At 40.5% G+C, this 21,627-nt stretch overlaps 2 protein-coding genes across 2 annotated transcripts; one reads left to right on the top strand and one right to left on the bottom strand.

Moving 5' to 3' along the window:
* Positions 1–792: 792 nt before the first annotated feature.
* On the bottom strand, positions 793–10,163 carry LOC146303959 (ELAV-like protein 1). The gene is made up of 8 exons (XM_084714316.1): positions 9,975–10,163; positions 9,681–9,740; positions 6,734–6,805; positions 6,472–6,643; positions 2,729–2,832; positions 2,159–2,312; positions 1,853–2,078; positions 793–1,154 (listed from the first exon to the last, which is right to left on the bottom strand). Exons 2-8 carry the CDS (start codon positions 9,714–9,716, stop codon positions 836–838), a joined length of 1,083 nt encoding a protein of 360 aa, XP_084570442.1. The 5' UTR covers positions 9,717–9,740; positions 9,975–10,163; the 3' UTR covers positions 793–835.
* Positions 10,164–11,217: 1,054 nt separating this feature from the next.
* Positions 11,218–17,197, top strand: stx6 (syntaxin 6). The gene is made up of 8 exons (XM_084714317.1): positions 11,218–11,408; positions 13,480–13,649; positions 13,837–13,931; positions 14,070–14,129; positions 14,406–14,534; positions 14,624–14,730; positions 15,835–15,929; positions 17,076–17,197. The coding sequence occupies exons 1-8, from the start codon at positions 11,374–11,376 to the stop codon at positions 17,150–17,152; spliced, it is 768 nt and encodes a 255-aa protein (XP_084570443.1). The 5' UTR covers positions 11,218–11,373; the 3' UTR covers positions 17,153–17,197.
* Positions 17,198–21,627: the final 4,430 nt, after the last annotated feature.

Consider the following 21,627-nt stretch of genomic DNA (forward strand, 5'->3'; position numbering starts at 1 on the left):
ATTTCATTAGGTGTTTTTTGAATCGTTCATACGTTTTGAGTTTTATTTGTCTTGTTACGTCATTATCATCTGGTTTTCTTCATGTTTTCTTCATGTTATGGCTTTTAAGTTGTTTTTGTATTGTGACATCTTTTATATCATAATTGTATTTTTTTCCTTGTTCATTCTTTTATTTTCATTGTTTTTTTCTGGTCTTTTACATCGTTTTCACCTTTTTTCTGTTTTGTCTTTACAGAGTTTTTGTCCTGTGATGAACTGATGTGTTGATTTAATGAAGTAAAAACATGAGAGAAACGTTTTCATCAACAGATTTATTATTGAATCACAGCGAGCTCAAAAATGAAAACAAACAAAAAAAAACAACATGTCACTTCCTGTACGTCATCTGGAAGCCATTTTTAAAAGAGCAAATAAAATCAAACCACATGTGACCTGGAGCTTCCTGTCAGTCACCTGACGCATCAGCTGACTCTTCTAATTGATTTCTATCAGATGAACTTTACTAATTAACATGTTAAGAGAACTGAACGGCTTCCAAAAAAAAAAAACACATTTACAGTTTCTCTACAGTGACTTCCTGTTGATGTCATACAGTCTGACGGGCTGAGCATGCTGGGAGAAAAAAATGAACTCACACACACAAAAAAACATGTGACTTAAGTTTTCTCCTCACAGACGTCAACAACTCTCCCTCCTCTTCATCACCATTCCTCCCTCCTCCCTCCTCCCTCCTCTTCATCACCATTCCTCCCTCCTCCCTCCTCTTCATCACCATTCCTCCCTCCTCCCTCCTCTTCATCACCATTCCTCCCTCCTCCCTCCTCCCTCTCTGTCTCTACTTGTGTCCCTTGCTGGTCTTGAAGGACACCTGCAGGACCTTGTCTCCGAGGCGGTACCCGTTGAGGCTGTGGATCGCCATGGCGGCCTCCTCATAATTCGTCATGGTAACAAAGCCAAAGCCTTTGCACTTGTTGGTGTTGAAGTCTCGGATCACCTTCACGTTGACGACAGCGCCGAACGGGCCGAACATCTGCCACAGGATGGCCTCGTCGGCGTCCTGACCCAGATTATAGATGAAGATGCACCAACCAGACGATGAGTTCCCGGAGACTCCGCCCCCACCGCCCATGTGGTCGACACTCATTGGAGAAAACCTGCAACAGAAAGTCTCATTATTGTCAGCAGGTTTCAGTTTGGTGAAATGTGCCTTTAATGTTCAAGCAGCGAGTTTATGACATCACGCTCATCAACATAAATGTCTCCTTCTGGTCAACGCGGCCCTGCTCTGGTTAGCACACCTCATGTTGAACCTCAAAACAGAAACAGGTTGAGAACCAGACTGGCAGGTTCCACGTGGAACCGTGTTACTGTGCTCAGTTTCAGCGCAACAGGCTGAGAGATACATTTACAGTAGTGTGTAACAGTGATGTCATTTCCTGTTCTATCATTGGTCTGTACCCACTGAGTCATTATTACTAACATTAGTGACAAGTATTGATCAAAATATTGATTATTGATCAGATTTTACATTTAAACAAATACACAATTGTTCTCTTTCACGGGAAAGTATGTTAACCTTTCACCTGTAATCTGATTATTCAGCCAGTTTGCAGTAATCTGATTACTATACTCATGTCGACATTTCACCTGTAATCAAACTACCTGGTCACTTAAAAGTAATCTGATTATTGCGATCGTAGCATCTCTCTCTAGTCAGTATTTCATTACTCATGTTGCCATGTCACCTATAATCTGATTACGCAGTCCATTTACAGTAATCTGATTACTGTGATCTTAATGAGTAGTCCAATAAAAGGACTCAATAATCTGTCACATTGACAGGTGAGCGTACCTGAACCTCTGTGCCTGGTGATGGACGGGTCCTCCGAAGCGCCGTGATTGGCCGTGGTACATCTGTGACATCATCTGGGAGTTCCTGGCCTGGTTGGGGTTGGCAGCAAACTTGACCGTGATTGGCTCAGAGCTGCCCGGGGGGGTGTGGCCGTTCAGTTGTTTGACAGCATCTTCGGCCTCGGCCCTCTTATCGAAGCGGATGAAGGCCACGCCCCTAGACAGACCTTGACAGCCAATGAGACGAGAGGTGAGGAGAGCTGTGATCGTTCACATGGTTACCATGGTTACTGAGCGCGCGCAGTACCTGAAGCCTGGTCGACGAGCACTCTGGAGTTGATGATGTGTCCGTAGCGTGAGAACATGTCCTCCAGGTCCTGCTGACTCAGCGTCCGCGGCAGCCCGCTGATGTACAGGTTAGCATCTTTGATCATGTCCGAACTCGGCCGCGCAAACGACACCTGTGGCAAGGAAACAAGAGGCGTGTCAGTCTGTCGTCATGACGACCAGAAACAATTCAAACAAATGACAATAATCAAAATAAAACAAATGGTTACATCCAGGTTGTCAATCAGTAAAAGAAATCCAGAGATTTTAAATGTTTAAATATTAAAAACAAACAAACGTCCAGTTTGTCCCAAATCAACACAAACAAAACAACAAAACAAAAGCATCCATTGTTGTGTCAAAATAAAAGCAGAAATTTAAGAAAATAAAAGCTCGGCACAGTGTCAACATGTGTCGATATTAAAAATAATGACAGCAGAGTTTGAATAAAATACCTTGAGCAGATGACAGCGCCCTCTGCTGTCCAGGAACATCATAACACATCTATGAGTTGAGACAGGAAGATCAAAGAGCACCTGGTGCACGTTACCTTGATAGTTTTAGACTGTAGCCTCAGGCCATTGAGGGTACTGATAGCCCTCTCTGCATCACTAGGGTTAACAAAGTTAACAAAGCCGTAACCTAAACTGTGGCCTAGAGAAACACAAAGCAAAGAAAACAACAAAATAACATAACAAAAGTGTCTGTGGTGACACAGTTTGGAGAGTCACACACACAAAGAAATGACAGCAGCACAAAACTCTGAAGAAACACACGTCAACATTACAGTTAATTAGGTTCAATCAATAAACACTTCAGTTCAATCAATAAATCAATAAACAGTTTCATTCTTCTGAACAAACCTAGAAAACTCACGACTCTTTAAACACTGAAGATTCATCAGAGTGAGACCTCCCGTCAAAAAAAGACCAATCAGAGCCACGTTCAGCCTACAGATGGCTGAGACCTGGTTCCTCTTTAGAACCGGTTCCAAATTTACGAAACCATAGAAACCATTAGGAAATTGTATTTTGGGTCCCTGTTCATTAAACTGACTGGTGTTTGTCCATTTTCAGGTTTCACTGACACCACGTTCACCTTTGTGTGTCGTTTCACACAAATCAAAGTGTTACCTGTAATTCTTACAGTGTTCACCACAAGTATTAGGCCCCGCCCCTTTCACAGCAACTTCAGCTGGAGTGGTGAAACATACAAGAGCCGTCAGTCGTGGTGTCGAAACGAAACACGTCGAAACGAGCACAGAAACAATTAACAACATAAACCACCGTTTCCTGAACAAACATGAACAGAAAGTAACAAGTTTCTATTCTGGAAAATATAATAGAAAAAAATGATCATTTGATTTATCAAGTTTATCATGAGCATTATGCAAATGAGGGCTGAGTCTGAAACCGCGAGGAACATTAAAGAAACAGTCCGCGAACATCAAGTGACACAGAACTTTACACCAATAAAGTTCAGTTTCAGCTTCATGTAAAACCAATAATGATGAGAATCAAACTCAAACCGTCTCAGACGCACGTGAACATTTTGATACGGCGCCTTTCATACGTGATGCTGAATCATAAACAGGTTGATTTAACCTGCTGTATTATTGAAACTGAACGACTAACGACTATATGACCAGTTGAAATGTTTAAAGTTAAACTGCGACAGTTCAGTTCAAATTTTCATAATAAAATTTGTGTTGACACTTTTTTCCAAACAGAAAATCCACAGGAATCGATAAAGGAATTTATAAAGAATCAGATCGATAAGCAGAATCAATAAAACGTAGTAAAACATATATTTATTCAGAGACGGTGCATTAAACATCCTGCTGTGTGTGCAGGTGCACTGTGACACCTATAGGACGCCGACCAATGAAAACGTCTCGCAGCCCGTTTCAAACCGTTTTGAGGAACCGTGTCGTTCAGACTGAACGCGCTTCACGATGTGTTCAGGTGAGCTCAGGTAACTGATCCTGGTGCAGCACACACACACACTGTGAATGGATGGATATATATTAGATATGTTTCGGCCTGTTGGCGGCGCTCTCACCAGGAGAGAAGATTGTAAACACTGACAGGAGGGTTTACTCTGAGGAAAAACTGAGTGCAGAAAGTCAAAGTGTAAAATCAGTCAGTTTTCTTGACTTGTTCAGTCGTCATTAAAACACAATATAAACATTATTGTTATTAAAACTTTACAGCCTGAAAAATAAATCAAAACAGGTGAAAACATTTGTACATTTAAAGAATAAAAACAAACATTTGATCTCAGGTTTGTTTCACTGCAGTGTCTCTGCCTTCATTACAACATTATATCAGAAATGTTAACAGCTGCAATGAATAATTGATTATCAATCAATTATTCAATTAATCACCATCTATTCTGAAAATTGATTAATGGTTTTGAGTCATTTTGTATTTTCTGGTTTCTTTCCTCTCTGACAGTAAACTGAGTTTCTTTGAGTTGTGGACAAAACGAGACATTTGAGGACGTCGTCTTGGACTGAAGTCACTTCACCTGTTGTCACATGTTTGGTCCAGATTGTAACAGAATTAATTAATAAATAAATGGAGAAAATTATCAACAGATTAATAAATAATTATATGTGTGTATACATATATATCATAACATATTTAATAATCTTAATAGGCAGCAGGACACATTTATTTTAATTCAGTCTGTTTTTTAAAGGATTTGTGCATCATAAAGAATAAAGAGACATTCTGTTTAATGTATGATGATGTCACAAATATAAAAATCAAACTGAATATTGATCCATATTGCAAAACCTGATTTAATCAATTACCTTCAAACACTCAGACTGAGTCATTAAACCTGGTGTGAAAAATAAAAATATATAAATATTACAACAGTGCAGAAAAAAAAAATCAGTTCAGAGAAAAACAAAACACAGAATTGCCCTTTAAAAAAAAACAAAGGTGTTTAAAAAAAATCACCTAATTGTCAATAAAAAAAACAAAAAACATCCAAAAACATTTTTAAAAAACACTTCAGAAAAAAACAGCTGGTGGAGAGAGAGAGTACACAGCAAATACTGCAGATAATACCACTAATATTACTGATAATTATACTACTACTGGTAATGATACTACTACTACTACTACTACTGCAGCTGGAGTACTCCAAGTGCTACAACCCCGATCCAGAAAAGGTTTGATCGCTGTGTAAAAGTAAATAAAACATTAACAAAAAACACAGAGTCCAATTAAATTACAAACGTTCCTGAGCTCATGTTCTAACATCCATTAACCCAAACTTAATCCTGCCACACCTGTTTACCTGTGATTCACCTGTTTACCTGTGATTCACCTGTTTACCTGCGATTCACCTGTTTACCTGCGATTCACCTGTTTACCTGCGATTCACCTGTTTACCTGCGATTCACCTGTTTACCTGTGATTCACCTGTTTACCTGTGCAATGAGCCATACTGCTGTTTCCAAATGATTTGAAATGTTCAAAACAATCAATAAAGTTGATCAGTTTGAACATTAATATTTTGTCTTTGTTCAATTTTCTATTATGACATTCTGTTTTATTTATGTTTTACACAGCAGGGTTGTAAACTGTAGTACTACAGTAGAACTATGAAGTAAACTTGTGTTCAGTAAATTATTTTTACTTGCAGTATTAGTACTGTAGTACCAGTGTTTCCCCAAATACTGCCCAGCCCCGAAAAGAAACTAAATATTTTATTTGTTTGGCTTTTAAAGTTATGTAGAAGAGTGAGTTCTGTTTTCATACTGTCACAAACAGCGAATACAAAAACGTGTATATATACATGTTCTATGTTCTTGTGTTCATCAGTGTTTTGGAACGAGGAAATGATGGCATTGACAGGTGTAAAGGTGTTTCCTGTGAAGATACGTGCTTCATGCTGACGTGAACAGAGACTCAGGTGGGTTTAGAAAAGTAACTGATAAAAAAATCTTTGTCGAGTCGACAGAATGTCAGAAGAAACGATTTCAGATTGGAATTTGTTGTGATGGTAGAAAGAACATTTTACTGAGCAATAAACCTCAAGGAAACACTGTACTACAGTAGTACTGTGTTTTTTTATGATCTAGTTTTAGTAGTTTAGCACTAAGCATACAAAGTAGTACTACAATACAACTGTGTCCACTCAGTAGTACTGCAATAGTATAGAGACATGGTGCTCAGTAGTACTTTGTCACAGCTTGATGTTGCAGTGTTGTTGAGTACTGTGCAGTGTGAGCAGCAGTACTGCTGTAATACTGCAGTAGTATTTCAGTAGTCTTACCTGCCACTTTGTCACGGATGAGTTTGGCAGACTCAACGTCTCCGACGCTGCTGAACAGACTCCGTAGCTCATCCTGACTCATGCTCTGAGGCAGGTAGTTCACGATCAGGTTGGTCCGAGCGTCCTCATCCTCCATCATCTGCTCGCCACCGTACCCGTTATCGTACAGCTCCTGATCACATGACCACAGTCCTTTATGTCATCATCACAACAACAGAATGTCTATGAAAGTTGATCCAGCCAATCAAAGAGCGGCACTCACCTTTCCAGCGCCTCCTTTGGGGGCGTGTTGACCATCTCTGACATCACTCTGAGACGACTGCACCTCACACACCTGGGACACACAAACACACACACGTTAGAACACACAACTGTAGTCATGTGTCCTTCTGATAGGTTGATTGATTGATTTCACTGATTAATATGGGGGACAAACAATCAAAGTAAAGATGCAACACTTGTTTCTAACGTCATGAAAAAGAAACAGATACAGAAGCAAAAATCCCAAAAAACACAAAACAAACAAAAAACACAAACTAAAATCAAACACATCAGATTCTTCGTTTTATTTACAGCTTTATAGGCTATAACAGCGCTGTAACAAGGCTATAACAGCGCTGTAACAAGGCTATAACAGCGCTGTAACAAAGGCTATAACAGCACTGTAACAAGGCTATAACAGCGCTGTAACAAGGCTATAACAGCGCTGTAACAAGGCTATAACAGCGCTGTAACAAGGCTATAACAGCGCTGTAACAAGGCTATAACAGCGCTGTAACAAGGCTATAACAGCGCTGTAACAAGGCTATAACAGCGCTGTAACAAGGCTATAACAGCGCTGTAACAAGGCTATAACAGTGCTGTAACAAAGGCTATAACAGCGCTGTAACAAGGCTATAACAGTGCTGTAACAAAGGCTATAACAGCGCTGTAACAAGGCTATGACAGCGCTGTAACAAGGCTATAACAGCGCTGTAACAAGGCTATGACAGCGCTGTAACAAGGCTATAACAGCGCTGTAACAAAGGCTATAACAGCGCTGTAACAAAGGCTATAACAGCGCTGTAACAAAGGCTATAACAGCGCTGTAACAAGGCTATAACAGCGCTGTAACAAGGCTATGACAGCGCTGTAACAAGGCTATGACAGCGCTGTAACAAGGCTATAACAGCGCTGTAACAAGGCTATGACAGCGCTGTAACAAAGGCTATAACAGCGCTGTAACAAAGGCTATAACAGCGCTGTAACAAAGGCTATAACAGCGCTGTAACAAGGCTATGACAGCGCTGTAACAAAGGCTATGACAGCGCTGTAACAAGGCTATGACAGCGCTGTAACAAGGCTATGACAGCGCTGTAACAAGGCTATGACAGCGCTGTAACAAAGGCTATAACAGCGCTGTAACAAAGGCTATAACAGCGCTGTAACAAGGCTATAACAGCGCTGTAACAAAGGCTATAACAGCGCTGTAACAAGGCTATAACAGCGCTAGAGATTTCAATTTTCTTGGCCGATTCTGATTTTGGCTGATTCCAATTTTCAGTCAAAGAACTGTAATTGACAACATTCACAAACAAATTAAATTATTCATAATAAAACACTGACTATTAAATATTCATTAAATACTATTTAAATCTTCTCCAAAGTCCTGCAGGTTACAGTCAGGCCTTATTATAGTTTTATATTAAGATTAGGAATCAGCTGAATGTGATCTCGTGATTTCACGTGATCTCCTGCAGAAGCAGATGTAAACAAACCGGAGACGGACGCGGTGCAACAGTTCGCTGCGGTAAAACTTTGACGAGAGAAAAACAGAAGCAGAAGTTAAAGGAGTCTGGATGAGAAAATGTTTGAGGAGACGCATCAACACAGGATGTTTATTCTTCAGTCAGAACAGGAAGTGAGATTTGAACTGTCAGTCTGTGAACAGCAGTCTGCTGCTAGCTAACATTAGCATGAAGAGCTACAGAGTTTACAGCTGATCTGAGACATCGTCAGCTGATCTGAGACATCGTCAGCTGATCTGAGACGTCGTCAGCTGATCTGAGACGTCGTCAGCTGATCTGAGACATCGTCAGCTGATCTGAGACGTCGTCAGCTGATCTGTCTCGTTGTGGACTGTCTGTCTTCTCTTTATCCTGTTCTTTGAATCTGTCTCTGACATCATCTTCATGCAGACGTGTGTCAGAGTGTGTAGCTGTGATCAGCGCTGTGTTGACGTCACGGTCAGTTTGTCTGCTGCATCACGTGACCATCGTGCAGAACACGTGTGACAATGACGGGCACAGAATCGGACATGTGACGCTGACCGGCCGGTCACCAGTCAGGGCCGGTGACGCTGAAAACCGGCCTGATTCCAAGCGTTGCTGATTGATCGGTGCAGGTCTAATTTTCTGATGACTAAATACAAACCTGCAAACTCATGAGAGGAGAAAAGGGCGGCGTGTTGGAGAACCAGTAACCCGTCAGGGACAAATGTTCTGATTTTAACTCTTTCTGTTAAAAGAGTTAGTTCAATTTTCTGTTTGTGGTTCTGCAGACTTTACTATCTTTACTTTTACCTTTGTACTTGGAAAAAAAAGTAAAGTAAAAACAGTAAAAGTAAATCTACTTTCTCTACTGTCTTCTATTTTCTCTTTTGTATTTTACCATTGTTCTTAAATAAAGAAAAAGTAATGCAATAGAAAAAAATGCAGAACATGCAATATTATCTGATCACTCGATTAATCACCAGAATGATCAATAGATTCTGCTTTAATTTTACTGGTCCGGCTCACTTGAGATCAAACTGGTCTGAATGTGTCTCCTGAACTAAAATGAGTTTGACTCCCTGGTTTAAGACCCTGATGCTTCGTCATGCAGGACGAAGCATCATGGTGGACAGAAGATCTGAGGTCAGCAGGGCGACGTGTCCCTTCAAAGTGTCTCCTGCCTCCACATCTTTGATTACAGATCTTTGTGTTCATCAGTTTTGATGGATCAATGGAAAAATAGTTACATTTATATTTTGTGAATTCTGCATGAAGAAAAGTAGCAAACAAATCGATATCAGAATTATGTTAGTCACTAATATCGAAGTAAAATCCAAATATCCAGCATTGATCCCTCAAATCCTCTGACTGCCCACTTTGACCTCTACCTATCCAACACACAGTGAAACATATTGATCTGATCAGTTATTGGTATGATCAGTGGTATCGATTACTCACCTTCAGGTACCGGATGTGTCCTCGTCTTAGCGCCATGGACACTTTCAGCTGTTCACGGATCTGAAATAAGCAGCTGTTGGTTACTGATCAATAATCAGAGTGATCAGCCCGGACTAACAGTGATGCCACTTTAATCTGTTCGTGTAGACTGATCTATAATCACTAATCAGTAGGGTGTGTGTACAGCATGTGTCGACACCGAGCTAACAGGCTAACAGTCGGCTAACGAAACGCTGGTTCCACAAACAGGCTAACGCTAGAGCTAACGCTGCGAACAGACGTCACGTTTCTTACCTTTACGGTGTCGGACAGGTGTTTGATCGGTGACTGGCGGTCTGACTCGGTCTTATTGATCCGCCGACGGGTGCTGCGTTGATGCTATGCTATCAAGCAAATAAACAAAGCGGATTTATTAACAGCACGTTAGCTATTAGCTGTTAGCCGCTGTCCGCTCAACACAAAAGAAGATACTCTCGCTGAGTGGAGCCAAGTATCGCGAGAACTCACAGTCTTCTTCTTCTTCCTCCGGCGGAGTATAAAAGCTCTTTACTGCCCCTTGCTGTCAGCACAGGGTTTCTTTAATCATGTAATCAAGTGTTAAAACGGGATCAGTATCGAAATCCAGGTATCACAACATTAAACCAGTGAAACTTTCTGTTACTTTTGGACACATCAGTATAAAATCTAAAGTCTAATTTAGTGTTTTTACGGCTGCAACAGTTATTTTCAACGTTGATTAATCAGTTCATTATTTTTTGATTAATTAATTAGTTGTTTGATCCATAAAAAGTCAGAAAATGGTGAAAGATTAATTCTGTCACAATCTTGTCAATTGAAAAATGTCCAAACATGTTTGGACATTTTTCCTCTAGAGGCCATGATAAAGGATTGTGTGTGTTTACACTTCATGGTGGTATGTTGTTCTTTAATTCAGAACTGTAATCCTGCTAATAATCCATAATCATTTTTCAACTGACAAGAAAATGATCAACAGGTTAAACAACAATGAAAATAATCCCTTGACCAAATTATTATTTAAATTTTTAGTAAAGTAATATTAATTATTTTCCTGTTCTTGTTTTTTAATGTCAGTGTTTTGTTTAGATTATTATTATTATTTTATTATTTATTTATTTTTTTTATTATTATTATTTTTTTTTTTTAACTTTTTTGAACAAAATTTGTCCATATCCAATATCATGCACATGAGAAAGTACACAACAGTCCAGGTGATGACAACAACAACAACAACAACAACAACAACAACAACAACAACAACAAGACGCAACAGAAGAGGCAGAAATAAATTACAACACATTATATAAAAATAATAAAAGACAAATATAAATCAAAAGTTTTAGGAGCCTTTTTGTTCGTTAAAAAAAGAAATAACTTTACACCTTCAATAAAACAACAAAGATTTTTTTTCTGTTAGGAAATCTGCTTTAGTGAATTAAACATTATTAACAGATTTATTATGAAAAATCTGTCATTTATGCGTTTGATTAATTAATTTTGGTAACGTTTCAACGCAGTCTGTGACGTCACGGGGCGACATCCGCTGCTGATGTAAACAAAGCGCAGAGGGTCAGGTAGAGTCCGTTAGCAGTTAGCATCTTTAGCTTCAATGTGATGGAGTCCAGCTTGGTTTGATCCGGATCAGATGGACTGAACCAGAACCAGAACCGGAACCATGTCCATGGAAGATCCGTTCTTCGTCGTCAAAGGGTCAGAACATCGAGCTAACCATGCTAATGCTAACAGGGAGCTAACAGGGAGCTATCTAACCGCTGTGCTGTTAGCATGTTAGCGTGTTAGCATGTTAACTATATTTTTGTGATCAGATCGAACGCAATCTGATCACGAGATGTTCAGTCGAATCACGTGATCTGAATATCGATTATTGATTTGCAACAAACAGCAGAGTGACATCACAGCAGCGTTTTTATTGGGCAGATTAATTTCTGTTCTCTCTCTCTCTCTCTCTCTCTCTCTCTCTCTCTCTCTCTCTCTCTCACACACACACACACACACACACACACACACACACACACACACACACACACACACACACACTCAGGTTAGAGTTCATGTAATAATAATGTTGACTTGAACAATTGATCCAGTCTTGTTGTTGATGAAAAACGTCCATGTGCTCCACGTTTTTCCATGTCCTTCTTGTGAGGCTTAATTTTCTCATTGATTAATCTGTCAAGCATATTATTAATTAATCAATTAGTTGTTTGATCCATAAAATGTCAGAAAATATTGATCACTGTTTCCCAAAGACAAACACAGAAAGCAGAAAATATTCACAGGTAAGAAGCTGAAATCTTCAGCTGATTCATCAATTATCAAAATAGCTTCCACTTAATTTAATAATTGATTAACAATTGATTATTCAGTTAGTCGTTGCAGCTCTGGTACAGACAGTTTTGTAAAGTTTTTAAGCTTGATCCTGATTGGCTACTGTCACAGTCTGTTACAGACGCTGAGTAGAAAACAGAGTATTAGTTTAAATGTGCCGCCATTATTACCAAAATCACACCGTGGCTCCGCCCACAGAACCAGAACTAAAGGGCTGTTTCTTGAAAAATATCATTATAATGAAAAACCTGCAGAGATCAAATCTTCTTCTCCAGATGAAAGAAAATAACAACAAATGTGACATCATCAGGATTTTAACTCTTTCCTTGTGAGTGTTTTTTTTATGTTGCCAGTTTTTTAACAAAAACAAAACCTAAACAATATTCAGTTCTATGATGTGTTTACATGGAATATATCAAAAGAAAGAACAGATCTTCTAGTTTCAGACAGACACACAAACTTTCATTAATTCTTTTTCTATAAGCACTTGAATCTTGGCTGGCTGCATCAAAAAATCCACTTTTCAGACAAAAAAACAGAGGAAACAGGATTTTTGTAGAAGAATGTCCTCAGTGAGTGGTGAAAGATCAGGATTGTTCACGTCGAGGATTTCCTCGATCCCACCGACACGCCTTCTGTAGAGGAAGCAGAGGCTGAGGACCCAGAGGTCGACTCATTCATCACCTGGACTGAAGTCACTGAAGATGGATGAGATCCGCCCTGAGTACCTCAAGTCTCTGGATGTTGTAGGACTGTCTTGGTTGACGCGCCTCTGCAACGTGGCGTGGCAGTTGGGCACAGCGCCTCTGGTCGGCAGACCGGGGAGGTGGTCCCTCTATTTAAGGAGGAGGACTTGAGGGTATAGCGGGATCACAGTCCTCCGCCTCCCTGGTAAAGTCTATTCCAGGGTTCTGGAGAGGAGAATTCAGTTGATAGGAACTTCGGATCCAGGAGGAACATTGCGGTTTTCGTCCTGGTCGTGGAACACTGGACCAGCTCTACACCCTCCGCAGGGTGCTTGAGGGTTCATGGGAGTTTGCCCAACCAGTCCACATGTGGTTTGTGGACTTGGAGAAGGCATTCGACCGTGTCCCCCGGTGCATGTTGGACTCCGGCAGAGTCGTCCTCTGTCACCGGTTCTGTTCATTATTTTTATGGACAGACTTGCTAAGAAAAAAGGAGACATCATCTTGGACTTTGGGAAACACTGATCAATATTTGTCATAATTTTCTGACATTTTATGAACCAAACAAATGATCGACAGGTTAATTGATAATGAAAACTACAGGAAAATTAAGGAAAGACTTGAAAAACATGTGGAGCAAACAGATGTTCAGGGTTAATTAACTGAGAAATAGTGGACAGATAACTGATAATCAAAGTATTCTCAGTGCCAGCAGCTTTTATTTCACGTTGTTTGTTTGTTAACAGTGAAGTCCAGAAGGCAGTGAACGCAGCACAGAGCCTCCATCACAGATGGAGCGAGCTGTTGCAGGAAGGGGGTGGAGCCTCCAAGGAGGAGATGGACTGGACGACCAATGAGCTGAGGAACAGTCTGCGCTCCATCGAGTGGGACCTGGAGGACCTGGATGAGACAATCAATATCCTTAACATGGGGACAGCCTGTGTGTGTGTGTGTGTGTGTGTGTGTATTCAGTGTGTGTGTGTGTATTCAGTGTGTGTGTGTGTGTGTGTGTGTGTGTGTGTGTGTGTGTGTGTGTGTGTGTTTATTCAGTGTGTGTGTTGCGAACATTTAAAGATTAATGTGTTTCTTAACTGTCAGTGAACGCATCGTTGAGTCCAACCCAAAGAAGTTCAACCTGGATGCTGCTGAGCTGTCCAAGAGGAAGTCCTTCATCACCACCACCAGACAGACAGTGAAGGTACACTCCATTACCTCACCTGTCTGTCTGTCTGTCTGTCTGTCTGTCTGTCTGTCTGTCTGTCTGTCTGTCTGTCTGTTGAGGTTTGTGAATAATGGATTGATCTGATTGGCTGCTGTGTGACTGTTTGTCTTGCAGGAGATGAAGGAGCAGATGTCGAGTCCAGCTGCTGCTTCAGTGGATAGAAAGAACAAACAGGTCAGTGAACACACACTCACCTGGTGACCTACCTGAACACAGGTGTGTTCCTTGGTAACTGAAACTTTATTGAGGCAAAGGCTGCAGACAGAGCAGCTGCTGCAGAAAGTCAATAAAGTTTTGTGTCACAAGTAGAAAACATTCATTATCATCTGTAAAACCGGTGGTGGCATGAAGATCGTACTGTAGAGTCAGTGAATTTATGACATCACACAGGGTGTGTGTGTGTGTGTGTGTGTGTGTGTGTGTGTGTGTGTGTGTTGTCTCAACGACCAGGCTCTGCTGGGTGAGCGTGGTGCTCAGGCTCCGATCTGGCAGCCCGGTCCTGATAAATACATACGACTGGACCGACAGCTGCAGAACGCCAACTCACAGTTTATAGAGGAGCAGCAGGTGCAACAGCAGGTACAGTAACACCTGACCATCAAACAGCCAATCACAGTCTCTGATCAAAGACGCACCTTTTAATAATCAAATGTGTGTGTTTGTGCCAGCTGATCACGGAGCAGCAGGACGAGCAGCTGGAACTCGTGTCAGGAACGATCGGAGTTCTGAAGAACATGTCTGAGAGGATCGGCATGGAACTGGACGAACAGGCCGTGTAAGAACCTTCACCACGATCATCACTCACTCTGACCTTTGACACACTTTACATTTATCAAAAATAATAATGGAGACGATCAGAAAAGTTGTAATTAAAAAATCAATGCACTTTTATTCAGTAGAATCCAGAACAAAGATCAGATATTTATTGATCAGACTGATCAACTTTATAGTTTCTGTTCATTGTTTCATGTTTGTCTCTGTGATCCATCATCTTTTCTTCTAACACTCAGTCAGTGTTTGTGAACTGAGACACTAACTGTTGAAGTTTTAAAGGTCAATTCTGTCTCATTCTTTCTTGATATTCGTCTTCAGCTGATCAACAGTCCACAGTCTCTGTTGTCCTATTTTGTCCTTCATAATGCACCACACATTTTCAATGGGAGACACGTCTGGACTGCAGGTCCAGGTCTGGACTGCAGGTCCAGGTCAGTCTAGGACCTGAACTCTTTTACTATGAAGACACGCTGTTGGAACACGTCCACAACGTGTCTCAGCATCGTCTCTCTGAAATAATCAGGGACGTCTCTGAAGAAGACGTGAGGGACGGCAGCATGTGTCTCTCTGAATCCGTCCAAACATCACAGCTGCTGTCTGTTGAAGTCAGTGCTGGGAACAATCAATCAACTGATCGATTGATGGAGAAAATGATCAACAGATTGATCAATAATTAAAATAATTGTTACAGAATAGATTCGAACAAAGGTGCAAGTATGTTTAGTCCACATGTTTGAACAGGATTAATTAATCAATTAACTGAGCAAATGATCAACAGATGAATCAACAGTGAAAATAATCGTTACTTGAAGTCGTTTGCTTAAATGTTGAAACTGTTTTTCACAAAGTGGTGAATCTCACCTCACGGAGCAGGACGCCACTTTAACACCCAATCATGATCCTGTCACCTGTTACCAGCTCACCTGTTCACCTGAGGAACGTTTCACAGTCTTTTGCTGCTCCTTTAACAACAGAATGACTTTATATTTACAAAAAGAAAATATTTGGACCTGTTCAAACTCAGGAAATATTGTTAATAAAGTTTATTTTGGGGTATCTGGTTGGTCATCATGTGACTTGTGGTGGTTTTGTGTTTGTTCTGCAGGATGTTGGACGACTTCAGTCATGAGATGGACAACACTCAGTCCAGACTGGACAACGTCATGAAAAAACTGGCCAAAGTGTCTCACATGACTAGTGGTAATCTTCCCGGCAACACATGATGTCACCCTCAGAGACAGAAATCAAACATTAGAATCAATAGTAGTTTTTATTCAGTACTCTAATGTAAACACTAATCAATAACTGAAATATGTGTCAGTCTGTGTTCTGATTGGATGAAACGTCTCAGACTGAAACTTTATCATGAGAACAAGAACCAGAACCTCATTTATAAAATTACAGGTTTTGATTTTCAATATGATTCATGCAGAAAAAAAAAAGATCTGATCTCCAACCAAAGTCCAGACGTAAAAAACTAAACACTGTAATTATAATAATGATAATATTAAAAATTATATGTATGTATATAATTATATATAATAAATAATGTAATATAGTATAATGTAATAATTATATATAATAAAGATTACAGTGTAATAATACTATAGTATACTTTGAATACTATACTGTATGATACAGTGCTGTATTATACTACACTGTACTACATGTAATAGATAATTACATGTAGTACAGTATGATACAGTACTACACTCTGTAGTCTGATTAAAAGTCCCGCCCACAGCATCATCTGATTGGTTTGAAATCACCAGTAACAACCAATCAGCACAGACACATTGAGCCACAGACTGTGTGTGTGTGTGTGTGTGTGTGTGTGTGTGTGTGTGTGTGTGTGTGTGTGTGTGTGTGTGTGTGTGTGTTAAGACAGCACATATCACATATCACATTTAATGATCTGTTTCTATGACGACAGCATCATTCCACCCAGTGAAGATGTCTGATCTGTCTCATGGTGATGATGTCACTGGAGGTCATGTGACGTCTTTTATATCCGTGTCTCTTCACAGAGATGAGCTGCAGAGTAAAACACAGCAGCGTCTGTCTGTCTGTTCATTTCAGGTTTTATTACTGATAGTAAAGTAACAGACAGTAAAACTGTGATGTTACGTGTCGTCTGCAGGTCACATGTTCTGAACGATTGATCTGTAACGATCAGTTACAAACCTGTTCTACATCCATGCCTTTGATTGATTATCACCAATCAGTTTAACATGAACTTTTCAATAAAACGTTTTACGTTTTGTATATTTTTGGTGTTATTCAACTTTTAAAGGCAGCAGTGTGGTTTAGTTTCAGTTCATAACAAGTTATAACGTGTCTCTGCAGATCGTCGTCAGTGGTGCGCCATCGGTGTGTTGCTCGCCATCCTCTTTGTCGTCATCCTCCTCTTCTTCATCCTCTGATGGATGCCTCTTCCTGTCAGCACAACTCGTCTTACTGCTGCGTCCGCTGGACTCTACTGGACTCTACTGGACTCTACTGGACTCTACTGGACTCTCCTTGACCCTACTGGACTCTACTGGACTGTACTGGACATCAGTCCATCTGTGTCCTGGTCCTGGACCAGCTGGACTGAACACATGTAGGACAACAAGACCGTAAAAGTGAAGCATTCTGGGATTGAGTGACGTCCATCAGAGACTCTTCTTATATAGAAATCTACACCTGAGGACAATCAGCCAATCAGGCGCCTGGAAAAACAGATGCAGACTAAATCCATCAGTCCACCTTAAATCAGTCCACCTTAAAACTGATGTTATATCCAAAGATGATAAAGTCATAATGTATCAGTTTGCATGAAACAAAAATCACTTTTCTCTCAGTAATTAAATTAAAGTAAAACAATTACACTTTATTACCTGCTTACACAGGACTCTACTGGACTCTACTGGACTCTACTGGACTCTGCTGGACTCTGCTGGACTCTACTGGACTCTACTGGACTCTGCTGGACTCTACTGGACTCTGCCGGACTCTGCCGGACTCTGCCGGACTCTACTGGACTGCTGGACTCTGCTGGACTCTGCTGGACTCTGCTGGACTCTGCTGGACTCTACTGGACTCTGCTGGACTCTACTGGACTCTGCCGGACTCTGCCGGACTCTGCCGGACTCTACTGGACTACTGGACTCTACTGGACTCTACTGGACTCTGCTGGACTCTACTGGACTCTGATATCACAGTCAGACTTTACTGGACCACACTGCGTATATGAGACGGTGCAGGACTCAACTAAATTCTACTGGACTGTCGTCCTTCCTTTTGGCACTTTTTTGGTTCTTTGAGTGTTTGACTGTTCAAATCACTGCAGAGGTCAAAGGTCAAACCAGGTGGAAACATGTTTGATGTGTTTTAATGTTTGAGAAAAATCCCTTTGTGTTTGTTTTATTTAAAGGGCTGAAAAAATCTCCACTCCACCTCCAGTTTAACTCCAGTTTAACTCCAGTTTAACTCCAGTTTAACTTCAGTTTAACTCCACTTTCACTCCACTTTCACTCCAGTTTAACTTCAGTTTAACTCCAGTTTCACTCCAGTTTAACTCCTGTTTACTTCAGTCTAATTCTACTTTATCTCTAACATGATAACCCAGTATTATCTTTGGTTTAAGTCCAGTTTAACTGAAGTTAAACTAGAGTTAAACTTCATCTATTTCAACTTTGAAACCAATTTATCTCAGTTTAACTCCAGTTTATCTTTGGTTTAACTGGAGTTAAACTTGAGTCTGTTTCTACTTTGAAACCAGCTGGTTTACACTGAACTCCAGTTTAAGCTGTAGTTGAACTCCAGTTAACTTCAATCTAATTCTACTTTATCTCTAACATGTTAACCCAGTATTATCTTTGGTTTAAGTCCAGTTTAACTCTAGTTTAGTGTCAAGTTAAGTGCAATTCTCTCGTCATCTTTTTTCCGTGTAAACCCAGTTTTACTCCAGTTTAATCCCAGTTTAACTCTGTGTTAACACCAGTTTAAGCCTGATTTACTTCAGGTTTAGTTCTAGTTTGTCTGAGTTTGATAAAAAATAATCATTTTGGAAAAAAGTTGTAAGAACACTAAATCTTTTGTTCCTGTTTACAGTTTTATTGATTTTATTTTAGTTTCCTCTGTCAGTTTATTGTCTTTATTTTATTGTTTTTTCTGTACTGATCAGTTTATTGATCATTGGATTTTTCTACTGTTAAACTGTAACTCTAAACTTAGTTCAAACACTTCCTGTTGTACCTTTGCAATACATATCTTTCTCCAGTGACCATCTGGAAGGCTTTTACTGTGAAGCAGCAGCAGGAAGTGCAGTCCTGACGGTTAGCGGCTGAGCTAACTGCTAACTGCTTGTTTGATACAGATGAAGTCACATGTTCTGCCTCCATCAGGTTTAAGGTACGCATGGTGGGGAAAAATATTTCCTGTTACTATCAAAATAAAACCACAGTCTTCATAAGTCTGATGGATTGAAAAACTCGTTAATCTGTTTATTCTGGTGACTTGTTTTTTTTTTTTTCATAAATCCATCGTGTCGTCTTCCAGCTAATTTCATTCAGTAACTGAGACTTTTATACAAATGTCACATTTCATCTTTATTTTTTTCTGTCGTACTGAACAGGTTTTTTTTATTCAGCTGATTTTTATAAATTCAGCTGAAAGTTTTTCCTTCTGTTCAATTCAGTGCTTTTCATTATATGATATAATTATATGATTTTAATTATATAAATATATAAAATGTTCAATCCATGTTTCCTTTAAGAAACAGACATGGAGCCCTAAAATAATAACAATAATGATAATAATAACAATAATAACCACTGTGTATTTCATTGACACATCATGAATCAGAGCAATGACTGAATTACAGCTGAATGAAGACCATCAACTGTTATTGATTGAACTGTTATTGATCAGTTCAGTCGTGTTATTGATGGGTGAATGAAAACATTGTCTGTCTTTATTATTTTATTTGTTGTTGACAGCAGCAACTGATTGAAGTGTTTGTGTCTGCAGGTGAATTTGATTTCAATAAACAAATTCAGAAAAAGGAAAACAGATTGTTTCCTGTTGAGTCTGAAAATAATGTTATAAAAAGTAAACAATATTCATTCATTTTTTCATTTTCTGTAACCATTTATCCTTGAAGGGTCGTGGGGGGTGGAGTCTGTCCCAGCTGACACGGGGCGAGAGGCGGGGTTCACCCTGGACAAGTCGCCAGTTCATCACAGGACAGACGACCACTGACACTCACATTCACACCTACAGACAAGTTAGAGTCACCAGTTAACTTATTACGCTGCATGTCTTTGGACTGTGGGAGGAAGTCGGAGAACCCAGAGAGAACCCACATGGACCGGTGAAGGAACGACATTCAGACGATAATCTATCAATTCTTTCATTTCTTTGATCCTCACTTCCACGTCCCTCATTCACATCCATCAAAAACCTGGTGGTTAAACACTATAAGAATATAAATAGAATAATATATTTAGTAAATATTTTGGTTTCCATGGTTTTTCTCTCCTAAACCCAAAAGCATCAAACCAGTTTTTCAAACCGTCCCCTCAGGACTCGGTCTTCTGAAGGACACAGGAAAGGTAACGTGCGTTTTAAAGATTTGTTCATAGGAAACATCTTGGCATCATTTGAGCACTTAAGCATAAAAGTCAAACTCTTTCAGCTTTCTTCAAGCAAGACATGATGTTCTTTCTCAGATTTGTTGTCAACAGTCTTTTCTTTAAATCCATTTTAAAAGGTATTTCTGTCCTGTGGTGCTGGATCTTAGGGACGACATGGGAGGAGGACTTTCTGTCAGAAGACACTTGGACTTCCATACTCAACCTTTTAACCATAGAAAAACGTACTTTATCCTTCACCTCCATTTTTGCTCAGCAAGCAGTTCTGCTCTGCCTCCCCATCAAATAAACAGAAGAGAATCAGCTCCTCACTTCAGCATTCGAATGAAACTTCAACAACGTGTGGGCTTCTTTTCTAAATGCATTCCAGACTCTGTAAAGGCTTGAACTGGACTGGACTGAACTGGACTGGACTGGACTGGACTAGACTGGACTGGACTGGACTGGTCTGGACTGGACTGGACTGGACTGGACTAGCATAGACTGGACTGGACTGGACTAGACTGGACTAGACTGGTCTGGTCTGGTCTGGACTAGCATAGACTGGACTGGACTGAACTGGACTGGACTGGACTGGACTGGTCTGGACTGGTCTGGTCTGGACTGGACTGGACTGGACTGGTCTGGACTGGACTGGTCTGGACTGGACTAGACTGGACTGGTCTGGACTGGACTGGTCTGGACTGGACTGGACTGGACTGGTCTGGACTGGACTGGTCTGGACTGGACTAGACTGGACTGGTCTGGACTGGACTGGTCTGGACTGGTCTGGACTGGACTGGTCTGGACTGGTCTGGACTGGACTGGTCTGGACTGGACTGGACTGGTCTGGACTGGTCTGGACTAGACTGGACTGGACTGGACTAGCATAGACTGGACTGGACTGGTCTGGACTGGACTAGACTGGACTGGACTGGACTGGACTAGACTGGTCTGGTCTGGTCTGGACTAGCATAGACTGGACTGGACTGAACTGGACTGGACTGGACTGGACTGGTCTGGACTGGTCTGGTCTGGACTGGTCTGGACTGGACTGGTCTGGACTGGACTGGTCTGGACTTGACTAGACTGGACTGGTCTGGACTGGACTGGACTGGTCTGGACTGGACTGGTCTGGACTGGACTAGACTGGACTGGACTGTGAGCTTATGTCTAATATACTGGCAGTGACTGGGAAGGGATTATTTTAGATATTGTTATATTTGCACTGTTCTTGCACATTTTTTAAATTCATTTTTTTCTCTTTGTTGTTATACGTCCTT

This window comes from Lutjanus erythropterus, unplaced genomic scaffold (genome assembly GCF_056507025.1).
Source record: "Lutjanus erythropterus isolate fLutEry1 unplaced genomic scaffold, fLutEry1.hap2 Scaffold_187, whole genome shotgun sequence".
Taxonomy (NCBI): Eukaryota; Metazoa; Chordata; class Actinopteri; order Lutjaniformes; family Lutjanidae; genus Lutjanus; species Lutjanus erythropterus.

Bases quoted from the DNA above. Each gene is read 5' to 3' on its own strand.
- LOC146303959 (XM_084714316.1), bottom strand. From the start codon at position 9,716: ATGGCGCTAAGACGAGGACACATCCGGTACCTGAAG. The intron at 6,806-9,680 runs GTGAGTAATCGA...TGTGTGTCCCAG, and splicing joins GACACATCCGGTACCTGAAG to GTGTGTGAGGTGCAGTCGTC. The intron at 2,313-2,728 runs GTAACGTGCACC...TCCTTGCCACAG, and splicing joins TACAGTCTAAAACTATCAAG to GTGTCGTTTGCGCGGCCGAG.
- stx6 (XM_084714317.1), top strand. From the start codon at position 11,374: ATGTCCATGGAAGATCCGTTCTTCGTCGTCAAAGG. The intron at 13,932-14,069 runs GTACACTCCATT...TTTGTCTTGCAG, and splicing joins CCACCAGACAGACAGTGAAG to GAGATGAAGGAGCAGATGTC. The intron at 14,731-15,834 runs GTAAGAACCTTC...TTTGTTCTGCAG, and splicing joins GAACTGGACGAACAGGCCGT to GATGTTGGACGACTTCAGTC.